Here is a 24,000-nt window from a genome sequence, read left to right as displayed (position 1 = left end):
AGATTTTGTATGAAACATTATGGCAAAATACAGGTGGGTGTATTTAGACAAAAAACCACATTAGTAACTTTAAATAGATACCATAGATTTTGTATGAAACATTATGGCAAAATACAGGTGGGTGTATTTAGACAAAAAACCACATTAGTAACTTTAAATAGATACCATAGATTTTGTATGAAACATTATGGCAAAATACAGGTGGGTGTATTTAGACAAAAAAACACATTAGTAACTTTAAATAGATACCATAGATTTTGTATGAAACATTATGGCAAAATACAGGTGGGTGTATTTAGACAAAAAAAAGCACATTGCACATCAGAACAGAAACTAAAACAAGAGTTGTACTAAAACAAATAAAATAATATAGATGAATTGGATCAGGTGGGTTGGTTACTAACTGGAGCAACAGCCTGCGGACCGTGTTGTTCTGCACAACCAGGACTGAAGAACGCTGGGTCAGAACACGGTTAGAAGGGTTGAAATGTGTCAGAGGGAAGAGAGAAACTCAGACACTTACTGTCCATGTGATGATCAACTCTCCATCTTTACCCCCGTAGCCTCCAACGTTGGTCGGGGCCACCACAGGCACTGAGAGACACAGTGGAGTGTGTTTCCAACAGGTGTTATTAGACACTCACACAGAAACACACACATTTCTTAGCAACAACAACATGTTAGTGCCCCAGGCTGGTCCCTACCTGCGTCCCAGGTTTTGATCTTCATTGAAGGGATGCTGGCCTCCCCGTCTCCAAACTCATTAGTAGCATAGACCCTGAACTCATACTCCATCCAGGGGTACAGGTCCACAACATCAGCCATCACTGACATGCCATCCAGGGCCGTAGGGGCTGAGAGAGAGAGAGAGAGAGAGAGAGAGAGAGAGAGAGAGAGAGAGAGAGAGAGAGGAGGGATAGAGAGAGAGAAAGGGAGGTAGGGGGCACGCGAGAGATAAATAAAGAAAGAGAGAGAACGAGAGATACAGCGAGAGAGAGAGATAGAGCGAGAGTAGTATGTTAAGCATTAAAGGCTACTGTTTTCATGTTGTTGCTGTCAGCGGTAGAGTAATTCCGCCCTCTGGTGGTATACTTCTGTACTTACAGGTGGATGCGTCCCTCCAGTCCACTTCAGTTAGTGCGTAGAAGTCTCTGGTCTGGATGGTGTACCCAAGGATGAGGCTGCCATGGTCGGCCCCTCGGTTCCACACCAGCTTCACCGAGGTGTCCCTGATCTCCTCAACCCTCACCCCACCGGGAGGAGCAGGAAGACCTTTGACCTTGAGGTCTGCTGACGCGGTGACGTTGTCCACGACAGTCTGGGCTGTACAGGTGTAGCGTCCCTCGTGTCTCAACTGAACATTCATTATCTTCAGCTCTCCACTGTCCTCACGATCCTGGATGGACAGAGAGAGAGGGTTAAACACTTCACACACTGTCCTCACCATCCTGGATGGACAGAGAGACAGGGTTAAACACTTTACACACTGTCCTCACCATCCTGGATGGACAGAGAGACAGGGTTAAACACTGTCCTCACCATCCTGGATGGACAGAGAGACAGGGTTAAACACTGTCCTCACCATCCTGGATGGACAGAGAGACAGGGTTAAACACTTCACACACTGTCCTCACCATCCTGGATGGACAGAGAGACAGGGTTAAACACTGTCCTCACCATCCTGGATGGACAGAGAGACAGGGTTAAACACTTCACACACTGGTACATCACCTGAGAAACAGGTGATATTCAGTGTACTTCCTGAATATACTGAACTGATATGGAATTGACCACAACCCTGCTGGTTTGTGCTATCCCTCCTACCATGATGCGTTCATAGTGCTTCCACTCTAGGTAGAAGTCGATGACCCTGAAATCCAGAGACCAGATGAAGGTGATGTCCAGACTGGGGTCAAAGGAGGCCTGGCACTGCAGATGCACCTCCTCTCCTACCATCACCTGAGTGTCCTCTGGGGCTACTGTGATCTGTGTCGCCTCTGTGTCACACACACACGCACACACACAGTAGAGAAGACTGTTGACTCACACTGTGCAACATTATGCTGGCTGTACACAGACCCAGCTTTAAAGAACAGTACTCGTGTCAGTACAGAATCAGAATGGGATCAAATAATGAGACAGCAGATGGTTGACTGTCCCCAACGTCCCCAATAACACATGAACATTCAAGGTAGATCAATATCAGGGCACATTTTAGACAGCTGTGTAAAGCTGGATGGAGAGTGATACCTGTGATGGTCAGAGTCCCTGTGCTGTTGGCCTTCCCTCTGTCATTCTCAGCTAAGCAGGTGTACACCCCCTCATCATTCCTGGTGGCATTCAGGATCTCCAGACTCCCATCGAACATGATGGAGATACTATGGAGGGAAGGAAACACGGCATTCACCACGATACAGTATTGGATTTCTTTCAAATGTTTGACCAGATTCTCCTACAGTTTCTCTGATGAATAACAAACTCAGATGTCAATAAATCAACCAACCGACCAACCAAACAACAAACCAACCAATCAATAAATCAACCAGCCAGCCAACCAATCAACTAGCCAACCAATCAATCAATAAACCAACCAATGAATCAACCAGCCAGCCAATCAATCAATAAACCAATCAATCAACCTACAACCAATTAATCAATCAATCAATCAATCAACCAACCAACCAACCAACCAAACGTTTGTATTTGTAATGCCTTTACGTTGAAATAAAATTCCCACAAAGAACTCCTTATTTACCGTGAGTTGTTGAAGAGCACTTCTTTTCCCTTGGTCCAGGTGAACCTGGGTCTGGGGGCAGCTCTGGGCTTACACTCTATGACCACACGGCCGTTGTTAGCTCCTAGAAGATACTTCTTCACTGGGTTCAACTCAAACGTCGGGGCACAAGCTGGGATGGGGGTAGGGAAGTGGTTGGATGTAATTATCTATCAATGAGGACTGTGTGTATAACTGACAACTTTGTTGTTGCTATAGTTGATGACTGTGTGTATAACTGACAACCTTGTTGTTGCTATAGTTGATGACTATGTCGTTTTTTATATTCCCAGAATCTAAACTAGAAACACGGTGGGGGTGTGCTCGTTGAACCAATGAGGCGCAGTTCAGGGCACAGACTAACCAATCACATGTAGTTTCTGTTACAGACTAACCAATCAGTTTGTTTTATACACTCACCAATGACACGTAGCTCAGCGCTGGCGTAGATGATACCCCAGTAGTTCTCAGCGATACACTGGTACATCCCAGAGTCCTCAAATGTCAGACTGGAGAACTTCAGCTCACCTTTACCATACTGGGAAAAAATTAGTACTAGATAAGATGGTGCCCATCTTTCCTATTGAATTAGTACTAGATAAGATGGTGCCCATCTTTCCTATTGAATTAGTACTAGATAAGATGGTGCCAATCTTTCCTATTGAATTAGTACTAGATAAGACGGTGCCCATCTTTCCTATTGAATTAGTACTAGATAAGATGGTGCCCATCTTTCCTATTGAATTAGTACTAGATAAGATGGTGCCAATCTTTCCTATTGAATTAGTACTAGATAAGATGGTGCCCATCTTTCCTATTGAATTAGTACTAGATAAGATGGTGCCCATCTTTCCTATTGAATTAGTACTAGATAAGATGGTGCCAATCTTTCCTATTGAATTAGTACTAGATAAGACGGTGCCCATCTTTCCTATTGAATTAGTACTAGATAAGATGGTGCCCATCTTTCCTATTGAATTAGTACTAGATAAGATGGTGCCCATCTTTCCTATTGAATTAGTACTAGATAAGATGGTGCCCATCTTTCCTATTGAATTAGTACTAGATAAGATGGTGCCCATCTTTCCTATTGAATTGAGATCAAGCCCAGCTTATTTCACTATCCTTATACAGTGGATCTACACAACAGATGTGGTAGGTGATCCAAAGCATGCTAGCAAAGACCCATAGACATTCAATCATTGCGCTAATGCTAGTTAGCATTGGCCCTCAAAACTACCTCTAACTTCCTTCATACTGGACACAGAGACATACAAATGGTATCCTCAAGTTCATCTGACTCTGGGGAAGTAGAAACATGTATCCCTTTAAGGAGTTTGTGATCATCTGTCCAATTTTGATTTTGACGGTGAAGTTGCCGTTTAAAGCATGACAGCCAGCAGGGGGAGGACCGGCATCTTTACCGAGTATCCATCCTTGAGCCATCGAATGTATGGGCCAGGCTTCCCATTGGCTACACAGGACATGGTGTGTTCTGACCCTACGTCCTTCTGGGTGTTGTTGATGGTCACAGCCCACTCAGGAGCAGCTGTCAATCAAAACACAATTTAACATGTTGAAACACATACACACTACAATGAAACCGTGTATATGTTTTGGTTTACAGTAAATCAGATATTAGTGTTAGTGGTACTAACATTGTAATGTAAAGTGTTAGAAGTAAGTGCTACGTACCGTATATCAGATCTGTTATTGTAACACTGTAGAGATGGAGTCTGGTATCTTACCCTCTTCTCTTATTGTAACACTGTAGAGATGGAGTCTGGTATCTTACCCTCTTCTCTTATTGTAACACTGTAGAGATGGAGTCTGGTATCTTACCCTCTTCTCTTATTGTAACACTGTAGAGAAGGAGTCTGGTATCTTACCCTCTTCTCTTATTGTAACACTGTAGAGATGGAGTCTGGTATCTTACCCTCTTCTCTTATTGTAACACTGTAGAGATGGAGTCTGGTATCTTACCCTCTTCTCTTATTGTAACACTGTAGAGAAGGAGTCTGGTATCTTACCCTCTTCTCTTATTGTAACACTATAGAGATGGAGTCTGGTATCTTACCCTCTTCTCTTATTGTAACACTGTAGAGATGGAGTTTGGTATCTTACCCTCTTCTCTTATTGTAACACTGTAGAGATGGAGTTCGGTATCTTACCCTCTTCTCTTATTGTAACACTGTAGAGATGGAGTTCGGTATCTTACCCTCTTCTCTTATTGTAACACTGTAGAGATGGAGTCTGGTATCTTACCCTCTTCTCTTATTGTAACACTGTAGAGATGGAGTCTGGTATCTTACCCTCTTCTCTTATTGTAACACTGTAGAGATGGAGTCTGGTATCTTACCCTCTTCTCTTATTGTAACACTGTAGAGATGGAGTTTGGTATCTTACCCTCTTCTCTTATTGTAACACTGTAGAGATGGAGTTTGGTATCTTACCCTCTTCTCTTATTGTAACACTGTAGAGATGGAGTTCGGTATCTTACCCTCTTCTCTTATTGTAACACTGTAGAGATGGAGTCTGGTATCTTACCCTCTTCTCTTATTGTAACACTGTAGAGATGGAGTTGGGTATCTTACCCTCTTCTCTTATTGTAACACTGTAGAGATGGAGTTTGGTATCTTACCCTCTTCTCTTATTGTAACACTGTAGAGATGGAGTTTGGTATCTTACCCTCTTCTCTTATTGTAACACTGTAGAGATGGAGTCTGGTATCTTACCCTCTTCTCTTATTGTAACACTGTAGAGATGGAGTCTGGTATCTTACCCTCTTCTCTTATTGTAACACTGTAGAGATGGAGTCTGGTATCTTACCCTCTTCTCTTATTGTAACACTGTAGAGATGGAGTTTGGTATCTTACCCTCTTCTCTTATTGTAACACTGTAGAGATGGAGTCTGGTATCTTACCCTCTTCTCTTATTGTAACACTGTAGAGATGGAGTCTGGTATCTTACCCTCTTCTCTTATTGTAACACTGTAGAGATGGAGTCTGGTATCTTACCCTCTTCTCTTATTGTAACACTGTAGAGATGGAGTCTGGTATCTTACCCTCTTCTCTTATTGTAACACTGTAGAGATGGAGTCTGGTATCTTACCCTCTACATAGAGCCACGCCTGATGCCAGTCCTGCCATTTCTGGTTGATGGCCTCACACTCGTACCCTGCTGAGTCTTCATACTGGACGTTGTAGAGGTGGAGCAGCGCTCCAGACATGCTGACCTGAGCGCTGGCAGGCAGGTCGGTAGCACCTATCTTCCTCCAGACGATATGAGGGGCCGGACTGGACGCAGAGACAACAAGAGAAGAAGGAACTAACTGAGCACGGTTATGTCTCAAATGGCAGGCCTCGTGTCTTATGAAGGCTTAATGAATCCTCCATAAGCCCTTTATAAGGCATACATAACTGTTTCACAACATATGTGTAAGCAAATGGATGTCATCTTCTCTAGTTACAGTGAGACAAGTGAACAAAAGTCCCCAAAGTCTCTGTGTTTGTTTCATCAGTAGCTAAATATCTGTCATTTCCATATCCTGACTCACTTTCCCAGAGCGAAGCACTCCAGTGTGACGTTGTAGTTGAGCATAGCTGTGGTGTCAGGGAACTTCACTACGAGGTCGGCCTTGTATCTCTTCTCTGGGGCTGTGGGGATGAAAGGGTCATAGGTCAACACGATGGAGTTGCCCAAAAGACATTGATGTATGGTCAGTTTTTGTGTTTTTTTCCCAGCCTAATGTTAAGGGAGACATTTCGCAGAGTGTAACATGATCCCAGATCTGTGGCTAGGATGCACCTCTACCTAGACACTGATCTAAGGTCAGTTTTGTGTCTTTACATCTAAAGAAACATCTTAGATTTTGGGGAGGGTTTAAGCTGATCCTAGATCTGAGCCTAGGCGTAACATCTACCCGGAGCTGAAGACAAAGCAAAGACAATGGTCAAAAGTAGTGTACTATATAGATAACACAGCTATAAACTAGTGTACTATATACTGTTGGTAACACAGCTATAAACTAGTGTACTATATACTGTAGGTAACACAGCTATAAACTAGTGTACTATATACTGTAGGTAACACAGCTATAAACTAGTGTACTATATAGATAACACAGCTATAAACTAGTGTACTATATAGATAACACAGCTATAAACTAGTGTACTATATACTGTAGGTAACACAGCTATAAACTAGTGTACTATATAGATAACACAGCTATAAACTTGTGTACTATATAGGTAACACAGCTATAAACTAGTGTACTATATACTGTAGGTAACACAGCTATAAACTAGTGTACTATATAGGTAACACAGCTATAAACTAGTGTACTATATACTGTAGGTAACACAGCTATAAACTAGTGTACTATATACTGTAGGTAACACAGCTATAAACTAGTGTACTATATAGGTAACACAGCTATAAACTAGTGTACTATATACTGTAGGTAACACAGCTATAAACTAGTGTACTATATAGATAACACAGCTATAAACTAGTGTACTATATACTGTAGGTAACACAGCTATAAACTAGTGTACTATATAGATAACACAGCTATAAACTAGTGTACTATATACTGTAGGTAACACAGCTATAAACTAGTGTACTATATATATAACACAGCTATAAACTAGTGTACTATATAGATAACACAGCTATAAACTAGTGTACTATATACTCTAGGTAACACAGCTATAAACTAGTGTACTATATAGATAACACAGCTATAAACTTGTGTACTATATAGGTAACACAGCTATAAACGAGTGTACTATATAGATAACACAGCTATAAACTAGTGTACTATATAGATAACACAGCTATAAACGAGTGTACTATATAGATAACACAGCTATAAACTAGTGTACTATATAGATAACACAGCTATAAACTTGTGTACTATATACTGTAGGTAACACAGCTATAAACTAGTGTACTGTATAGGTAACACAGCTATAAACTAGTGTACTATATAGATAACACAGCTATAAACTAGTGTACTATATAGGTAACACAGCTATAAACTAGTGTACTATATAGATAACACAGCTATAAACTTGTGTACTATATACTGTAGGTAACACAGCTATAAACTAGTGTACTATATAGATAGCACAGCTATATACTAGTGTACTATATACTGTAGGTAACACAGCTATAAACTAGTGTACTATATACTATAGGTAACACAGCTATAAACTAGTGTACTATATAGGTATCACAGCTACAGGCTACTCACTCTCTTCTGTAGATATGAGAGGGATAAACTTGGAGTAGACTCCCTTGCCAATCTGTGGGTTGAACACATAGCAGGAGTAGTTCCCTGCGTCTGACGCCTCCACCTTGGAGATGTACAGATTCCCGGTGCTCTGAGAGACGAAGCGACGCTTATCCGGGTGGAGGAAGACCGGAAACTCGTTGTATATCCAACGGAACGTCACCTCAGCTGGGATACAGAGGAAGAACAAAAAACACAACTAGTAAGAATGTGGTGGTCGGTTTCCCCTGAATCACCTCTGAGTCTCTACGGGGGTTTAGTTTGTGTACTGTGTAACTCTGAGGTACTGTGAACCACGGCGTTCTGAACAGCTCTTTCTTCATGAAGCTCTATGACTCGGTACTGAATAGATTACAAGTCAGAATGTTTATGTTTACATGTGAGTCCTTTAACAGACGCTATTACCCAGAGCCACTTGAAGATAGTGCATTGATCTTAAAGGTCCAATGTAGCCATTTTTATTTCACTATCAAATCAATTCTGGATAACAATTAAGTACGTTAATGTGATTGCTTTCAATTAAAATGTTTTTTTTTAGCAAAGAGCAATTTCTCAAGCAATGTTTTTTCTATGACTGTCTGTGAGTGGTCTGAGTGGGGAGGTGAAAACGGAACATTTGCTGTGATTGGCAGAACATTTCACAGTATTATTCCAACCTCATAGTCTGGAAATATGTATAAGACACAGGAAATCATGTTTTTGAATGCACTGGGCCTTTAAGATAGCTTGGTGGGTCAACTACATATTACAGTCATAGTAAGTACATTTTTCTTCAATAAAGTAGCTATCAGCAGAGTTAGAGCTAGTAGGAAACGACAAGTATGACTGTTAGTTTGAGTGATCATGTGTATTCCAGTATGTCTCAGGTACTAACTTGGTCATCATGTGTATTCTAGTAAGTCTGAGGCACTAACTTGGCCATCATGTGTATTCTAGTATGTCTAAAGGTACTAACTTGGCCATCATGTGTATTCTAGTAAGTCTGAGGTACTAACTTGGACATCATGTGTATTCTAGTATGTCTGAGGTACTAACTTGGCCATCATGTGTATTCTAGTATGTCTGAGGTACTAACTTGGCCATCATGTGTATTCTAGTATGTCTGAGGTACTAACTTGGCCATCATGTGTATTCTAGTATGTCTGAGGTACTAACTTGGCCATCATGTGTATTCTAGTATGTCTGAGGTACTAACTTGGCCATCATGTGTATTCTAGTATGTCTGAGGTACTAACTTGGCCATCATGTGTATTCTAGTATGTCTGAGGTACTAACTTGGCCATCATGTGTATTCTAGTATGTCTGAGGTACTAACTTGGCCATCATGTGTATTCCAGTATGTCTCAGGTACTAACTTGGTCATCATGTGTATTCTAGTAAGTCTGAGGCACTAACTTGGCCATCATGTGTATTCTAGTATGTCTGAGGTACTAACTTGGCCATCATGTGTATTCTAGTATGTCTGAGGTACTAACTTGGCCATCATATGTATTCTAGTAAGTCTGAGGTACTAACTTGGCCATCATGTGTATTCTAGTATGCCCCAGGTACTAACTTGGCCATCATGTGTATTCTAGTATGTCTGAGGTACTAACTTGGCCATCATGTGTATTCTAGTATGTCTGAGGTACTAACTTGGCCATCATGTGTATTCTAGTATGTCTGAGGTACTAACTTGGCCATCATGTGTATTCTAGTAAGTCTGAGGTACTAACTTGGCCATCATGTGTATTCCAGTATGTCTGAGGTACTCACTTGGCCATCGCTTGGGAGGAGCACAGAGCAGCACGGCCCCCTGGCCCTCCTTCACAGTCACAGGGTCTCTCTCTTCATCTGGGAACTCCTCCAGGTCTGGAGATTGAGAAAGATAACACAGTGGTCAGTTTAACTCTAGCATATAGTTATGATTCCAGGTGTCCACAGACAACACAGCTGTATACCACAGACAGAAGCAATGACTTAGAGACTACACACACGACATGATACTTCCTGTGTTTGTTAGTCAATTCTGTTTCAGAAACCGTGGGGATGTGAATCTACTGTGAGAGAGAAATAGAACCTGTTGACCAGAGTCAACCAGTTTCACTCACATCCAGTACTAGTCTCTCTCAACATGAAATTCAGTCATGGCTCGCGACAATACTCACATCCAAACTTGACCTTGGCCTCCTTGCTGATGACGGTGCCGTACACGTTCTTGGCGACACAGACGTAGGTCCCTGCATGTTTCTTCTCTTCAGGGTTGTTTATGATGAGGTTCCCTCCCACCAGACTGTAGTGTTCATTGGGCAGCTCCATCAGCTTGATCTCCCAGTTATCACGCCTCCATCTGGGGGGGAAATGTGGATCTCCCTTTTTACCCATAATTTGTTTTTGTTTTTTTAATAAATTGGAATGAATCATTCCTCTCCATGTCCTCTGAAAGTTGTATGACTCTAGAACCAATCAAAGTCCTTCAAAACACCTTGTGAATGTCTGTGACTACATGGCAGTAGATCTTAAAATGTTCTTTACATTTCTGTTACCTTTGGTTTTCCGATGATATGTGATGTAATGTGTGTTACCTTGATGTATTGTACGGGTTGATTTGGGTGTGTGTGTGTGCGTGCATGCGTTCAGGCGTGCGTGTGTGTGTGGGGTTACCAATATGTGGGTGCAGTGTTGATTTGGGTGTGTGTGTGTGCGTGCATGCGTTCAGGCGTGCGTGTGTGTGTGGGGTTACCAATATGTGGGTACAGGGTTGGTGTGGGTGTGTATGGGGTTACCTGTATGTGGGTACAGGGTTGGTGTGGGTGTGTGTGGGGTTACCTGTATGTGGGTGCAGGGTTGGTGTGGGTGTGTATGGGGTTACCTGTATGTGGGTGCAGGGTTGGTGTGGGTGTGTGTGGGGTTACCTGTATGTGGGTACAGGGTTGGTGTGGGTGTGTGTGGGGTTACCTGTATGTGGGTACAGGGTTGGTGTGGGTGTGTGTGGGGTTACCTGTATGTGGGTACAGGGTTGGTGTGGGTGTGTGTGGGGTTACCTGTATGTGGGTACAGGGTTGGTGTGGGTGTGTGTGGGGTTATCTGTATGTGGGTGCAGGGTCGATGTGGGTGTGTGTGGGGTTACCTGTATGTGTGTGTAGGGTTGGTGTGGGTGTGTGTGGGGTTACCGGTATGTGGGTGCAGGGTCGATGTGGGTGTGTGTGGGGTTACCTGTATGTGGGTACAGGGTTGGTGTGGGTGTGTGGGGGGTTACCTGTATGTGGGTACAGGGTTGGTGTGGGTGTGTGTGGGGTTATCTGTATGTGGGTGCAGGGTCGATGTGGGTGTGTGTGGGGTTACCTGTATGTGGGTGCAGGGTTGGCGTGGGTGTGTGTGGGGTTACCGGTATGTGGGTGCAGGGTTGATGTGGGTGTGTGTGGGGTTACTGGTATGTGGGTACAGGGTTGATGTGGGTGTGTGGGGGGTTACCTGTATGTGGGTGCAGGGTTAATGTGGGTGTGTGTGGGGTTACCTGTATGTGGGTGCAGGGTTGGCCCGTGCTCTACAGTTCATGGAGATAAGTCTGTCAGGGGACTCCTTTGTGTAGACGATATCCAGAGGCTCCTCTTCAAATATTGGACCGTAGCCAGTAGCGTCATCTGACAGGGCACAACATCACAGTGATGTTACAACAACGTTACAGGAACATTATGTCAATATAACTTTAATGACTGCGAATGGTCGATAAACACACATAAAGCCAGACTCATTTTACTGTGATTCAGCGTGTAGGAGTTAATGCTGTATGGCAGTGCATTACAAGCTTTTACAGAGTAAACGGTCAGGAGAATCAAAACCAGACTCCACTTTTACCTCCAAAGATCCTGGGCTCACCAAACAAGACGGCCTCTGCAAAATGACGGGAGAAGATAAGGACACTTTGTTGAGTTTCTCATGGCTAGAACATGGCTTAAACTGTACCAGAACGTTCCAACCATACATGAGGTGGAACAGAGCAACATGGCTTAAACTGTACCAGAACGTTCCAACCACACATGAGGTGGAACAGAGCAACATGGATTAAACTGTATCACAATGTTCCAACCACACATGAGGTGGAACAGAGCAACATGGATTAAACTGTATCAGAACGTTCCAACCACACACGAGGTGGAACAGAGCAACATGGCTTAAACTGTACCAGAACGTTCCAGCCACACATGAGGTGGAACAGAGCCACATGGACCTAGTAAAAACAGTAGTCCTTCTGAGATAATGTCTAATCTAGTTCATTCTAAGACATGTATAGAAGACAGAAGCAGTCTGTTGAGAGCTACTCACCAGTGTGTGACAGTGAGGAGGAGAGAACTAGCAGGACCAGGGCTGTGACAGCCATGACTGTCTACTGACTGACACACAGACCGACGGAGGTCTGTAACGGACATGAGCTAGAGAGGAGAGAGAGAAATCACATCAGCTAGAGAGGAGAGAGAGGAAATGACATCAGATAGAGAGGAGAGAAATGGCATCAGCTAGAGAGGAGATAAATGGCATCAGCTAGAGAGGAGAGAAATGACATCAGCTAGAGAGGAGATAAATGACATCAGCTAGAGAGGAGAGAAATGACATCAGCTAGAGAGGAGAGAAATGACATCAGCTAGAGAGGAGAGAAATGACATCAGCTAGAGAGGAGATAAATGACATCAGCTAGAGGAGAGAAATGACATCAGCTAGAGGAGAGAAATTACATCAGCTAGAGGAGAGAAATGACATCAGCTAGAGAGGAGAGAGAGAAATGACATCAGCCAGAGGAGAGAAATTACATCAGCTAGAGAGGAGAGAGAGAAATGACATCAGCTAGAGGAGAGAAATGACATCAGCTAGAGGAGAGAAATGACATCAGCTAGAGGAGAGAAATGACATCAGCTAGAGGAGAGAAATGACATCAGCTAGAGGAGAGAAATGACATCAGCTAGAGGAGAGAAATGACATCAGCTAGAGAGGAAATACAATTATTGTTTATCTTCTTTGCTGAATGAAATAACCCTGAGCCTGAGTTGTCTCTAATACTATTAAAAAGCCACTCAGATAACATGATGGCTTGATCTTGTGCTCATCATTTCTGATTTTGTTTCCTCATATCCACAACAACCACCAAGTCACACACACAGATCTATGGATTCTATTATTACAGTCATGCCCACTATCCTTAGCAGTTTGACAGTACCCTCAGTGTGGCAGCAGCCACAGATCTGAATTCATGTATTCATTTGGTTTGTTTTATTGTTGAATATCCTGGTGTATACACAATTCAGCTTTTAGCTGTAGAAATAAAACTGGTTTCTATTAGATAGACCCCTCAGTGTGCAATTTCCATATCAATTCACTTTGGATGTTTAAATTATTTATAACACTCATGAGTCAGCAATATTCTCCAAATATACTGTAGTCATGTAGGCTTTTCTCTGTGAGAGGCTTTTTCCATTAATATATGCGTTCACACACACACACACACACACACACACACACACACACACACACACACACACACACACACACACACACACACACACACACACACACACACACACTGCAGCGCTCAGACGGGTCCGGTCTGGCGTCACACATGCTCACACATCAGTTCTGCAGCAGCATATGAGAGTCATCCTGCAGCAAGACACACCTTCTGAATACTGAGAGGAGAGGGAGGGAGGGAGGGAGGGAGGGAGGGAGGGAGAGAGAGAGTGAGGATAGAGCGATAGGGAGAGTGAGAGAGACACAGAGTGAGAGAGAGAGAGAGAGAGAGAGAGAGAGAGAGAGACAGAGAGAGAGAAGAGAGAGAGAGAAAGAGAGAGAGAGAAAGAGCGAGAGAGAGAAAGAGAAAGAGAAAGAGAGAGAGAGAGAGAGCTGCTCTGAGTCTGCAGTATTCTCAGCTCTCTCAGAGGACAACACCAGTCTCAATCGGATGCAGCTAGTCACGCTATAGCTCCGCCCCTCACCTCACCATTATCTAAAAGTGCAGTCATGCTGCATGTATAATACACTCCTGATTGAACACAGGATGTAGAGCATACCGTAGTCGTGTTTAGTGTCTTTAACACACCTCTGACACCCTATATCTGTAGAGAATCCTAGAGATACCCCCATCTTTCCACGGTACTGGCCTCAGCATCCCTGCCTGTCCAGCTATTCTACTGAACCCAGTCTGGCCTAGCTACTATACTCAACCCTGTCTGTTCAAGTACTCTACTGAACCCTGTCTGTTCAGCTATTATACTGAACCCTGTCTGTTCAGCTACTATACTCAACCCTGTCTGTTCAGCTACTCTACTGAACCTAGCCTGGCCTAGCTACTATACACAACCCAGTCTGGCATAGCTACTATACTCAACCCTGTCTGTTCAGCTACTATACTCAACCCTGTCTGTTCAGCTACTATACTGAACCCTGTCTGTTCAGCTACTATACTCAACCCTGTCTGTTCAGCTACTATACTCAACCCTGTCTGTTCAGCTACTATACTCAACCCAGTCTGGCCTAGCTACTATACTCAACCCAGTCTGGCATAGCTACTATACTCAACCCTGTCTGTTCAGCTACTATACTCAACCCAGTCTGGCATAGCTACTATACTCAACCCTGTCTGGCCTAGCTACTATACTCAACCCTGTCTGTTCAGCTACTCTACTGAACCCTGTCTGTTCAGCTACTATACTCAACCCTGTCTGGCCTAGCTACTCTACTCAACCCTGTCTGTTCAGCTACTCTACTGAACCCAGTCTGGCCTAGCTACTATACTCAACCCTGTCTGTTCAGCTACTATACTGAACCCTGTCTGTTCAGCTACTATACTCAACCCTGTCTGTTCAGCTACTATACTGAACCCTGTCTGTTCAGCTAATATACTGAACCCTGTCTGTTCAGCTAATATACTCAACCCTGTCTGTTCAGCTACTATACTCAACCCAGTCTGGCCTAGCTACTATACTGAACCCTGTCTGTCCAGCTACTATACTGAACCCAGTCTGGCCTAGATGCTATACTGAACCCTGTCTGTTCAGCTACTATGCTCAACCCTGTCTGTTCAGCTACTATACTGAACCCTGTCTGTTCAGCTAATATACTGAACCCTGTCTGTTCAGCTACTATACTCAACCCTGTCTGTTCAGCTACTATAATCAACCCAGTCTGGCCTAGCTACTATACTGAACCCTGTCTGTCCAGCTACTATACTGAACCCAGTCTGGCCTAGATGCTATACTGAACCCTGTCTGTTCAGCTACTATACTGAACCCTGTCTGTTCAGCTACTATACTCAACCCTGTCTGGCCTAGCTACTATACTCAACCCTGTCTATTCAGCTACTCTACTGAACCCAGCCTGGCATAGCTACTATACTGAACCCTGTCTGTCCAGCTACTATACTGAACCCAGTCTGGCCTAGATGCTATACTCAACCCTGTCTGTTCAGCTACTCTACTCAACCCTGTCTGTTCAGCTACTATACTCAACCCTGTCTGGCCTGGCTACTATACTCAACCCTGTCTGGCCTAGCTACTATACTGAACCCTGTCTGTTCAGCTACTATACTGAACCCTGTCTGTTCAGCTACTATACTGAACACTGTGTGTTCAGCTACTATACTCAACCCTGTCTGTTCAGCAACTATACTGAACTCTGTCTGTTCAGCTACTATACTCAACACTGTCTGTTCAGCTACTATACTCAACCCTGTCTGGCCTAGCTACTATACTCAACCCTGTCTGTTCAGCTACTCTACTGAACCCAGTCTGGCCTAGCTACTATACTCAACCCTGTCTGTTCAGCTACTATACTCAACCCTGTCTGGCCTAGCTACTCTAATCAACCCTGTCTGTTCAGCTACTATACTGAACCCAGTCTGGCATAGCTATTATACTCAACCCTGTCTGTTCAGCTACTATACTGAAGCCTGTCTGTTCAGCTACTATACTCAACCCTGTCTGGCCTAGCTACTATACTCAATCCTGTCTGGCCTAGCTACTATACTGAACCCTGTCTGTTCAGCTACTATACTGAACCCTGTCTGTTCAGCTACTATACTGAACCCTGTCTGTTCAGTTACTATACTCAACCCTGTCTGTTCAGCTACTATACTCAACCCTGTCTGTTCAGCTACTATACTCAACCCAGTCTGGCCTAGCTAATATACTGAACCCTGTCTGTCCAACTACTATACTGAACCCAGTCTGGCCTAGCTACTATACTGAACCCAGTCTGGCCTAGCTACTATACTGAACCCTGTCTGGCCTAGCTACTATACTCAACCCTGTCTGTTCAGCTACTCTACTGAACCCTGTCTGTTCAGCTACTATACTCAACCCTGTCTGGCCTAGCTACTCTACTCAACCCTGTCTGTTCAGCTACTCTACTGAACCCAGTCTGGCCTAGCTACTATACTCAACCCTGTCTGTTCAGCTACTATACTGAACCCTGTCTTTTCAGCTACTATACTGAACCCTGTCTGTTCAGCTACCATTGTTTTTGATTGTAGGACACTCTGGTAGGCCCTACATTATGATCAAATAGCCACCCTGTCTGTTCAGCTACTATACTCAACCCTGTCTGTTCAGCTACTATACTCAACCCTGACTGGCCTAGCTACTATACTCAACCCTGTCTGTTCAGCTACTCTACTGAACCTAGCCTGGCCTAGCTACTATACTCAACCCAGTCTGGCCTAGCTACTATACTCAACCCTGTCTCTTCAGCTACTCTACTCAACCCTGTCTGTTCAGCTACTATACTCAACCCTGTCTGGTCTAGCTACTATACTGAACCCTGTCTGGCCAACTACTATACTGAACCCAGTCTGGCCTAGCTACTATACTCAACCCTGTCTGTTCAGCTACTATACTGAACCCTGTCTTTTCAGCTACTATACTGAACCCTGTCTGTTCAGCTACTATACTGAACCCTGTCTGTTCAGCTAATATACTGAACCCTGTCTGTTCAGCTACTATACTCAACCCTGTCTGTTCAGCTACTATACTCAACCCTGTCTGTTCAGCTACTATACTCAACCCTGTCTGGCCTAGCTACTATACTCAACCCTGTCTGTTCAGCTACTCTACTGAACCTAGCCTGGCCTAGCTACTATACTCAACCCAGTCTGGCCTAGCTACTATACTCAACCCTGTCTTTTCAGCTACTCTACTCAACCCTGTCTGTTCAGCTACTATACTCAACCCTGTCTGGTCTAGCTACTATACTGAACCCTGTCTGGCCTAGCTTCTATACTGAACCCTGTCTGTTCAGCTACTATACTGAACCCTGTCTGTTCAGCTACTATACTGAACCCTGTCTGTTCAGCTACTATACTGAACCCTGTCTGTTCAGCTACTATACTCAACCCTGTCTGTTCAGCTACTATACTCAACCCAGTCTGGCCTAGCTACTATACTGAACCCTGTCTGGCCTAGCTACTATACTCAACCCTGTCTGTTCAGCTACTATACTGAACCCTGTCTGTTAAGCTACTATACTCAACCCTGTCTGGCCAAGCTACTCTACTCAACCCTGTCTGTTCAGCTACTCTACTGAACCCAGTCTGGCATAGCTACTATACTCAACCCTGTCTGTTCAGCTACTATACTGAACCCTGTCTGTTCAGCTACTATACTCAACCCTATCTGGCCTAGCTACTATACTCAACCCTGTCTGTTCAGCTACTATACTGAACCTTGTCTGTTCAGCTACTATACTCAACCCTGTTTGGCCTAGCTACTATACTGAACCCTGTCTGGCCTAGCTACTATACTGAACCCTGTCTGTTCAGCTACTATACTGAACCCTGTCTGTTCAGCAACTATACTGAACCCTGTCTGTTCAGCTACTATACTCAACCCTGTCTGTTCAGCTACTATACTCAACCCTGTCTGTTCAGCTACTATACTCAACCCAGTCTGGCCTAGCTACTATACTGAACCCTGTCTGTCCAGTTACTATACTGAACCCAGTCTGGCCTAGCTACTATACTGAACCCTGTCTGTCTCAGCTACTATACTGAACCCTGTCTGTTCAGCTACTATACTGAACCCTGTCTGTTCAGCTACTATACTCAACCCTGTCTGGCCTAGCTACTATACTCAACCCTGTCTGGCCTAGCTACTATACTTAACCCTGTCTGTTCAGCTACTATACTGAACCCTGTCTGTTCAGCTACTGTACTGAACCCTGTCTGTTAGCTACTATACTGAACCCTGTCTGTTCAGCTACTATACTCAACCCTGTCTGTTCAGCTACTATACTGAACCCAGTCTGGTCTAGCTACTATACTCAACCCTGTCTGTCCAGCTACTATACTCAACCCTGTCTGTTCAGCTACTATACTGAACCCTGTCTGTTCAGCTACTATACTGTACCCTGTCTGGCCTAGCTACTATACTCAACCCTGTCTGTTCAGCTATTACACTGAACCCTGTCTGTTCAGCTATTATACTGAACCCTGTCTGTTCAGCTACTATACTGAACCCTGTCTTTTCAGCTAAAATACTGAACCCTGTCTGCCCCAGCTACTCTACTGAACCCTGTCTGTCCCAGCTATTATACGGAACCCTGTCTGTTCAGCTAAAATACTGGACCCTATCTGTCCCACCTACCCTGTCTGTTCCAGCTACTCTACTGAACCCTGTCGGTCTCAGCTACTATACTGAACCCTGTCTGTCCCAGCTTCTCTACTGAACCCTGTCTGTCCCAGCTACTCTACTGAACCCTGTCTGTTCAGCTACTATACTGAACCCTGTCTGTTCAGCTACTATACTGAACCCTGTCTGTTCAGCTACTATACTGAACCCTGTCTGTTCAGCTACTATACTGAACCCTGTCTGTTCAGCTACTATACTGAACCCTGTTTGTTCAGCTACTATACTCAACCCTGTCTGGCCTAGCTACTATACTGAACCCTGTCTGGCCTAGCTACTATACTTAACCCTGTCTGTTCAGCTACTATACTGAACCCTGTCTGTTCAGCTACTATACTGAACCCTGTCTGTTAGCTACTATACTGAACCCTGTCTGTTCAGCTACTATACTCAATCCTGTCTGTTCAGCTACTATACTGAACCCAGTCTGGTCTAGCTACTATACTCAACCCTGTCTGTCCAGCTACTATACTCAACCCTGTCTGTTCAGCTACTATACTGAACCCTGTCTGTTCAGCTACTATACTGTACCCTGTCTGGCCTAGCTACTATACTCAACCCTGTCTGTTCAGCTATTACACTGAACCCTGTCTGTTCAGCTATTATACTGAACCCTGTCTGTTCAGCTACTATACTGAACCCTGTCTTTTCAGCTAAAATACTGAACCCTGTCTGCCCTAGCTACTCTACTGAACCCTGTATGTCCCAGCTAATATACTGAACCCTGTCTGTTCAGCTAATCTACTGAACCCTGTCTGTCCCAGCTACTCTACTGAACCCTGTCTGTTCAGCTAAAATACTGGACCCTATCTGTCCCACCTACCCTGTCTGTTCCAGCTACTCTACTGAACCCTGTCGGTCCCAGCTACTCTACTGAACCCTGTCTGTTCAGCTACTATACTGAACCCTGTCTGTCCCAGCTTCTCTACTGAACCCTGTCTGTCCCAGCTACTCTACTGAACCCTGTATGTTCAGCTAATCTACTGAACCCTGTCTGTCCCAGCTACTATACTGAACCCTGTCTGTCCCAGCTAATATACTGAACCCTGTCTGTTCAGCTAATCTACTGAACCCTGTCTGTCCCAGCTACTCTACTGAACCCTGTCTGTTCAGCTAATCTACTGAACCCTGTCTGTCCCAGCTACTATACTGAACCCTGTCTGTCCCAGCTAATATACTGAACCCTGTCTGTCCAGCTACTCTACTGAACCCTGTATGGCCAGCTACTAAACTGAACCCTGTATGGCCAGCTACTCTACCTAACCCTGTTTGTTCAGCTACTCTACTGAACCCTGTCTGTCCAGCTACGATACTGAACCCTGTCTGTCCAGCTACTATACTGAACCCTGTCTGTCCAGCTACTCTACTGAACCTTGTCTGTTCAGCTACTATACTGAACCCTGTATGTCCAGCTACTATACGGAACCCTGTCTGTTCAGCTACTATACTGAACCCTGTCTGTCCCAGCTTCTCTACTGAACCCTGTCTGTCCCAGCTACTCTACTGAACCCTGTATGTTCAGCTAATTTACTGAACCCTGTCTGTCCCAGCTACTATACTGAACCCTGTCTGTCCCAGCTAATATACTGAACCCTGTCTGTTCAGCTAATCTACTGAACCCTGTCTGTCCCAGCTACTCTACTGAACCCTGTCTGTCCCAGCTACTATACTGAACCCTGTCTGTCCCAGCTAATATACTGAACCCTGTCTGTCCAGCTACTCTACTGAACCCTGTATGGCCAGCTACTAAACTGAACCCTGTATGGCCAGCTACTCTACCTAACCCTGTCTGTTCAGCTACTCTACTGAACCCTGTCTGTCCAGCTACGATACTGAATCCTGTCTGTCCAGCTACTATACTGAACCCTGTCTGTCCAGCTACTCTACTGAACCTTGTCTGTTCAGCTACTATACTGAACCCTGTATGTCCAGCTACTATACTGAACCCTGTCTCTCCTAAAGTCACTATGCAGTCCCAGAGCCCTTCAGAGTCAGATTGTGACCTAAGAGAGAGGCGAGAGAGGGGGGTGCTTCTGTTCCCAACCAAGGAGGGCCTACAGCAGCAACTAGATCTTCTGCACAGATTGCATCCGCCCTCTGCACAGAGAGAGGAGAGAGAGGAACTATTTACACTGAACAAAAATATAAACACAACATGTAAAGCGTTGATCCCATGTTTCATGAGTTGAAATAAAAGATCCTGAAATGTTCCATACGCACAAAAAGCTTATTTCTCTAAATTTTTGTGCACAAATTTGTTTACATCCCTCTTAGTGAGCATTTCTCCTTTGCCAAGATAATCCATCCATCTGATAAGTGTGGCATATCCAGAAGCTGATTAAACAGCATGATCATTATACAGGTGCACCTTGTGCTGGGGACTATAACAGGCCACTCTAAAATGTGCAGTTTTGTCACACAGTACAATGCCACAAATGTATCAAGTTTTGAGGGAGAGTGGTATTGGCATGCTGACGGCAGGAATGTCCACCAGAACTGTTGCCAGAGAATTGAATGTTAATTTCTCTACCATAAGCTGTCTTCAACTTCATTTTAGAGAATTTGACAATACGTCCAACCATCCTCACAACCGCAGACCGCAGTATGGCGTCGTGTGGACGAGCAGTTTGCTGATGTCAACATTGTGACCTGAGTGCCCCATAGTGGGTTATGGTATTGGCAGGAATAAGCTACGGAAAACGAACACAATTGCATTTTATCAATGACGATTTCAATGCACAGAGATATCGTGACGAGATCCTGAGGCCCATTGCCGTGCCATTCATCTGCCACCATCTCCTCATGTTTCAGCATGATAATGCACGGCCCCATGTCGCAAGGATCTATACACAATTCCTGGAAGCTGAAATAGGTGATGAGTCATGACTAACAGAGGAGGGTGCATTTCAGTATAAATGAGGAATAACTGATCCTGATTCTTCAGCTGAGCAGCTTCCAGCATTTATCATCTGATACCCTGCTGCTGCTGCTGTCCTAATCACACTCTCTTCTGGCTGGCTGGCTGGCTGGCTGGCTGGCTGGCTGGCTGGCTGGCTGGCTGTCTAGCTGGCTGACTCAACAATATTAGCATGTGCTGCCTAGCAGGAGCTCTAGGAATGACTCAGTGATTCATAAAGACTTAGACAACAGCTTTTGTACTGTATCCTAGCAGCATGTCAGACCCAGCCCTGACACTTGACCGCTGCATAATCTCACTTATCAACAACTACTGTACCACTGCAAATGCAAGTGGTCCAATTTATGAGGCTGTATTATCTTCCTAACCTAATGTGTCATGAAGTCCATCCTCTATAATCCACACAGAATAGAATGCAATAGAATACATTGGAATGCAATAGAATAGAATAGAATGGAATGCTACAGAAAGTAATGGAATAGAATAGAATAGAATGGAATGCTACAGAAAGTAATGGAATAAAATAGAATAGAATGGAATGCTACAGAAAGTAATGCAATAGAATAGAATGGAATGCTACAGAAAGTAATGGAATAGAATAGAATAGAATAGAATGGAATGCTACAGAAAGTAATGGAATAGAATAGAATAGAATGGAATGGAATGCTACAGAAAGTAATAGAATAGAATAGAATGGAATGGAATGCTACAGAAAGTAATAGAATAGAATAGAATAGAATGGAATGCTACAGAAAGTAATGGAATAGAATAGAATAGAATGGAATGTAAATCTTCCTCAGAGCACCACTGATATTGTTCTAGTGGATCCAGAGGCATAGTGAATATGATGAAGCATCTTCTACTCTCGTCTACTATCTCTGATCAAGTCCTGAGAGTTGGTTTTCTCTGTCATTCTGTAATCTGAGCAACGGGACACTCGTATTAAGGTCAGCCCAGTATTAAGCTGCCTGCCTGGCCCACTGACTGAGTGGGTGTCTGTTTTTCCTGGCTGAACACAGAGAAACACCACAGTAATAACACTGACCTCCATATATGTCTGCTTCATTTCTTTTCACATTTGTATTCTGACTTCTGAATTATCCAGAGAAATATATAGGCCTGGAGTGAATGAAAAGTAATCACCAAAATGTCCTTTCCCCTAATATAAAATATCTTCAATAATGACATTTTTGTTTCTCAAACACCAATAATGTTAAATGAAAGCTATAAACATCCTATAATACCTGTGGTTATAATATTAAATGTATTCTATAAACACCCTATAATACCTGTGGTTATAATATTAAATGTATTCTATAAACATCCTATAATACCTGTGGTTATAATATTAAATGTATTCTATAAACATCCTATAATACCTGTGGTTATAATATTAAATGTATTCTATAAACATCCTATAATACCTGTGGTTATGATATTGTGCATGGCAGCTTGCTGATTGTTTTCCCATCTGCTTATGTGCAACTGAATTGACAACAACCAATATTGCCAGAGTTTAGTGGTGTGTTCACTGTCATTCCCTCTAATTAGGCTGTGCTACATCAATGAAGAACAGCCTAGAAGGTATGAAGGTATGAAGGTATGCCCCAAGCCAGCCCGCTGTAGGACAGTTACATATATGATTATTACATATTGCAGGAGTTTGGTCAAATAACGGGTTACAGGACAGCCCTGCCCAATGAGCCCGTAACGCATTATCCTTCAATTTCACCTTGCCTCGCCTCAATGCTGAGCTGCAGGGTACCCTCCCAAAATGAGACGCTACTTTCACAAACAACTTAGATGAGTAACTTGCCCACATTCATTTTTCAGAAGCCTATTAAATGTAACAAAGTACAGATGTGTAAATATCCGGGAAAAAACGCGTTCACCGGTCAAAAAGTGACTGCACATTACCCTCACACGCACCTCCCCTCGACTATGATGAGTATGGAACTGCAGTACGAGGCCAGCATTGGCAACTGACTATTCTGCATTGCGGTAGCATACTCCGAAGCATTGCAGAGTTATCCCTGTCCTGGTCCGTCTTAAAATCCCTCATTGCAATCCACTAAAACCGACTAAATCTACAGACCCTATTCTACATGCATTATGCTCATGCCGTTTCGGCCTTACCTGTGAAATAGAATGAAACGGTATTTCAAATTATCCGCATAGCATGAACACCTGGATCAAAAGCGCATTGTCCCACAACCAAGCGCGAGGAGCATAGCGTGCGTCTCAACTTTTCTATTGGAGGAGAGAATATGACTGACGGTGGTCGTAGGAAGGACGAGGAAGCGCATATCTGATCGCTATTGGAAGAGGAGGATGCAGGGAGGATGCCAGCATTGCGCACCGGCAGCGG

General features: G+C 43.8%; 1 protein-coding gene across 3 annotated transcripts in view; it reads right to left on the bottom strand.

The window, feature by feature from the left end:
* cntn1b (contactin 1b) overlaps nucleotides 1-24,000 on the bottom strand; it is a 36,445-nt gene that overhangs the window by 12,418 nt on the left and 27 nt on the right. Inside the window, exons 1-17 of one of the 3 annotated variants that reach the window (XM_090215004.1) lie at nucleotides 23,769-24,000; nucleotides 12,375-12,481; nucleotides 11,907-11,942; nucleotides 11,566-11,692; nucleotides 10,217-10,398; nucleotides 9,825-9,920; nucleotides 8,031-8,237; nucleotides 6,330-6,429; nucleotides 5,885-6,069; nucleotides 4,198-4,322; nucleotides 3,194-3,311; nucleotides 2,756-2,906; nucleotides 2,251-2,378; nucleotides 1,825-1,997; nucleotides 1,105-1,396; nucleotides 705-854; nucleotides 524-594 (exon numbers count right to left, since the gene is read on the bottom strand). The exon at nucleotides 23,769-24,000 is cut by the window's right edge and continues 27 nt beyond it. In XM_090215004.1, the coding sequence (XP_090071130.1) occupies nucleotides 524-594; nucleotides 705-854; nucleotides 1,105-1,396; nucleotides 1,825-1,997; nucleotides 2,251-2,378; nucleotides 2,756-2,906; nucleotides 3,194-3,311; nucleotides 4,198-4,322; nucleotides 5,885-6,069; nucleotides 6,330-6,429; nucleotides 8,031-8,237; nucleotides 9,825-9,920; nucleotides 10,217-10,398; nucleotides 11,566-11,692; nucleotides 11,907-11,942; nucleotides 12,375-12,429 (2,196 nt within the window). In that variant the 5' untranslated portion in view covers nucleotides 12,430-12,481; nucleotides 23,769-24,000. Of the gene's footprint in view, nucleotides 1-523; nucleotides 595-704; nucleotides 855-1,104; nucleotides 1,397-1,824; nucleotides 1,998-2,250; nucleotides 2,379-2,755; nucleotides 2,907-3,193; nucleotides 3,312-4,197; nucleotides 4,323-5,884; nucleotides 6,070-6,329; nucleotides 6,430-8,030; nucleotides 8,238-9,824; nucleotides 9,921-10,216; nucleotides 10,399-11,565; nucleotides 11,693-11,906; nucleotides 11,943-12,374; nucleotides 12,482-23,524 lie in introns of all 3 variants that reach the window. The other 2 variants (XM_090215006.1, XM_090215005.1) reach the window with 2 other exon arrangements.

This window comes from Oncorhynchus mykiss, chromosome 21 (assembly GCF_057628025.1).
Source record: "Oncorhynchus mykiss isolate SJ-2025 chromosome 21, ASM5762802v1, whole genome shotgun sequence".
NCBI lineage: Eukaryota > Metazoa > Chordata > Actinopteri > Salmoniformes > Salmonidae > Oncorhynchus > Oncorhynchus mykiss.
The sequence above is the reverse complement of the archived record's forward strand: the minus strand, read 5'-3'. Positions and strand labels throughout refer to the sequence as shown.